Here is a 2,012-nt window from a genome sequence, read left to right as displayed (position 1 = left end):
TAGTCCGGACATCACCTCACCTTGGACGCTACAAAGTGATGGACTACAGTGAAGAGACAGAGACACAAGAGCCTTGGAGAAGGTAACTGTCCTAGAGGGGGAGGCAGTTTGGAGGCTACTCTTTGTCTTGTGGCAGGTTGACTGTTACTATCATCTTCCTCAGAACAGGCAGTGAGTATACCCAATGCCACTGCTTGTTTTTCTGCTTTAATGTGGCTATTTAAAGAAGGCTCCTAGTCAGTTTCAACTGAATCGTTCTGCTCCTGTCTCTGCATTTGAAGGGTTTCTCCTAGTTTTCTACTTTTTTCCTATTGTTAAGGACACTTGCTGGCTAGGAAGCTAACACATATCAGACTTAGGCATCAGACTATTTGGGGAATAAAACTTATAAAAAAAAATACTGCCTGTCTTGTAAATAGGGAGAGTTCAGTTTGAAGAGGCACTTTTTTATTATAGGGAATTTGTAACAACTTGCTCTTCAATCTGTGTGGATGTACAACGTGCCATTAAAATAGCAGAAAGGAGCATTCTAGTTTGAAGACATGAGGAAGGTGCTATGAGAGACCTTAGCAAAGACGCAGTTTTACATAGAAGAGCTGGAGTAGCGTGTTGGGTCAAGTGCGGTGGAGGCTTTTCATACTGACAGTGCAGACTTCCATCTGTCATCTCAAAACTCAGGTTCCCATAACAACCCTGTCTTAAAACCTACCTACAGCAGCCAACGTACACCATTGCTGCAAGCCTCTGCGTTGCACTCCCAGGTCTCTCTAAGCTGCTGCCAGTTTCTTGGTTTTTTGCAGACTGTCGTTGCTGTGTCACTGGTCTCCCTGTCTGATTAGGTTCCAGTCCAAATTGTCCTTGTTTAGAATAGTCAGCATGAATTTATTCTAATCTGTTTAGTCTTACAAAGTGCCTTATCTCTCTAGTCTGTATTATGGGAGAAGAATTTTCTTGGGGCTTTTCTGCTAGCAGCTTTCATCTGCTCTAAGCCCTTGCCCCCTCTGGAAGTCCGTTTCTTCTGCAGCTTCAGCTGCAACATCACCTTTGTTCTTCTGTCTGACTGCAGGTATTCTTCCTTCTTCAGGCCTACTTCCCGACACAACACCAGAAAAACATGGAAGGATGATGGAATGAATTCGTTGGAGTTCAAGCTCCTCTCCAGGACAGAGCATCCTCTTTATACCAACATCACTGTGGACATTGGTTATGTTCCCCCATTTTCTTAAGAGAATGAAAACGAAAGCAGAGTAGGCTCAGCATGGCAGCACGCATATGGGCATTCAGCCTCTACCTCCTGTTGTGGTGTGGAGTCTGCACCACCTGAAACTAACCCTTTTGTCTTTCACTTTCCTCCTGACTGTTTAAGATTCAGAAGAAAAGGCTTCAGGAATAGGGTACGATAGCTAATAAACAGGCTGTGGCTTACTGTAAAACTAACTGAGTCAGACCCACCTCCCAGCCCTCAGACCTTGGGATCAAGGTCTCCATGACAGTAAGCTGACCCAAGTTTTCTGGAACCTTTGTTCCATAGGTGGATAGCTCTGTCCTGCTTCTTACTTAAGTGTTAATTGGGATGCAAGCCATTCTGTCAGACAGGCCTCTGAAGTACTGTATTTTGAGAAAGTGTTGAAGCCAGTTACAGTTTTGTAAATATCTTTTGTGAATTTGAATAAAATAAATTGAGTTATGTGTTTGGGTTGAGATTTTCTAGACTATTTAATAAGTGCAATAAAGGAGAGAGTTGCCCTGATACCAGATACAACCAGAGCTTAAGTCCTTGGGGTTTTTCTGGCTTGATCCATCAGTGTTTAAATGTTTTTATTGTAGCTGTAAGTAATGCAGGCTGAACAGGACCTGAGGCTGTCACCTAGTCTAACCTCCTGCTCAGACTAGGGAAATTAATCTAGTATTTCAGCTGTTGCTCAAACATTAATTATCTTTCAAGGTTGATCTGCCTTCAACATAAAATACTTCTGAGAAATTAAATACAAGAGAAAAAAAAACTTAAGTCA

At 42.5% G+C, this 2,012-nt stretch overlaps 1 protein-coding gene across 1 annotated transcript in view; it reads left to right on the top strand.

Annotated features, from left to right (window-relative positions):
- Positions 1 to 1,689, top strand: part of B4GALT3 (UDP-Gal:betaGlcNAc beta 1,4- galactosyltransferase, polypeptide 3) — a 14,242-nt gene extending 12,553 nt beyond the window's left edge. Inside the window, exons 5-6 of the mRNA XM_009330424.1 lie at positions 3 to 82; positions 1,085 to 1,689. Of these exons, the coding sequence (XP_009328699.1) occupies positions 3 to 82; positions 1,085 to 1,226 (222 nt within the window). The 3' untranslated portion in view covers positions 1,227 to 1,689. The remainder of the gene's footprint in view (positions 1 to 2; positions 83 to 1,084) is intronic.
- Positions 1,690 to 2,012: the final 323 nt, after the last annotated feature.

Source organism: Pygoscelis adeliae, unplaced genomic scaffold (assembly GCF_000699105.1).
Source record: "Pygoscelis adeliae isolate BGI_AS28 unplaced genomic scaffold, ASM69910v1 Scaffold120, whole genome shotgun sequence".
Taxonomy (NCBI): Eukaryota; Metazoa; Chordata; class Aves; order Sphenisciformes; family Spheniscidae; genus Pygoscelis; species Pygoscelis adeliae.
This window is presented reverse-complemented; position numbering and strand designations above follow the sequence as displayed.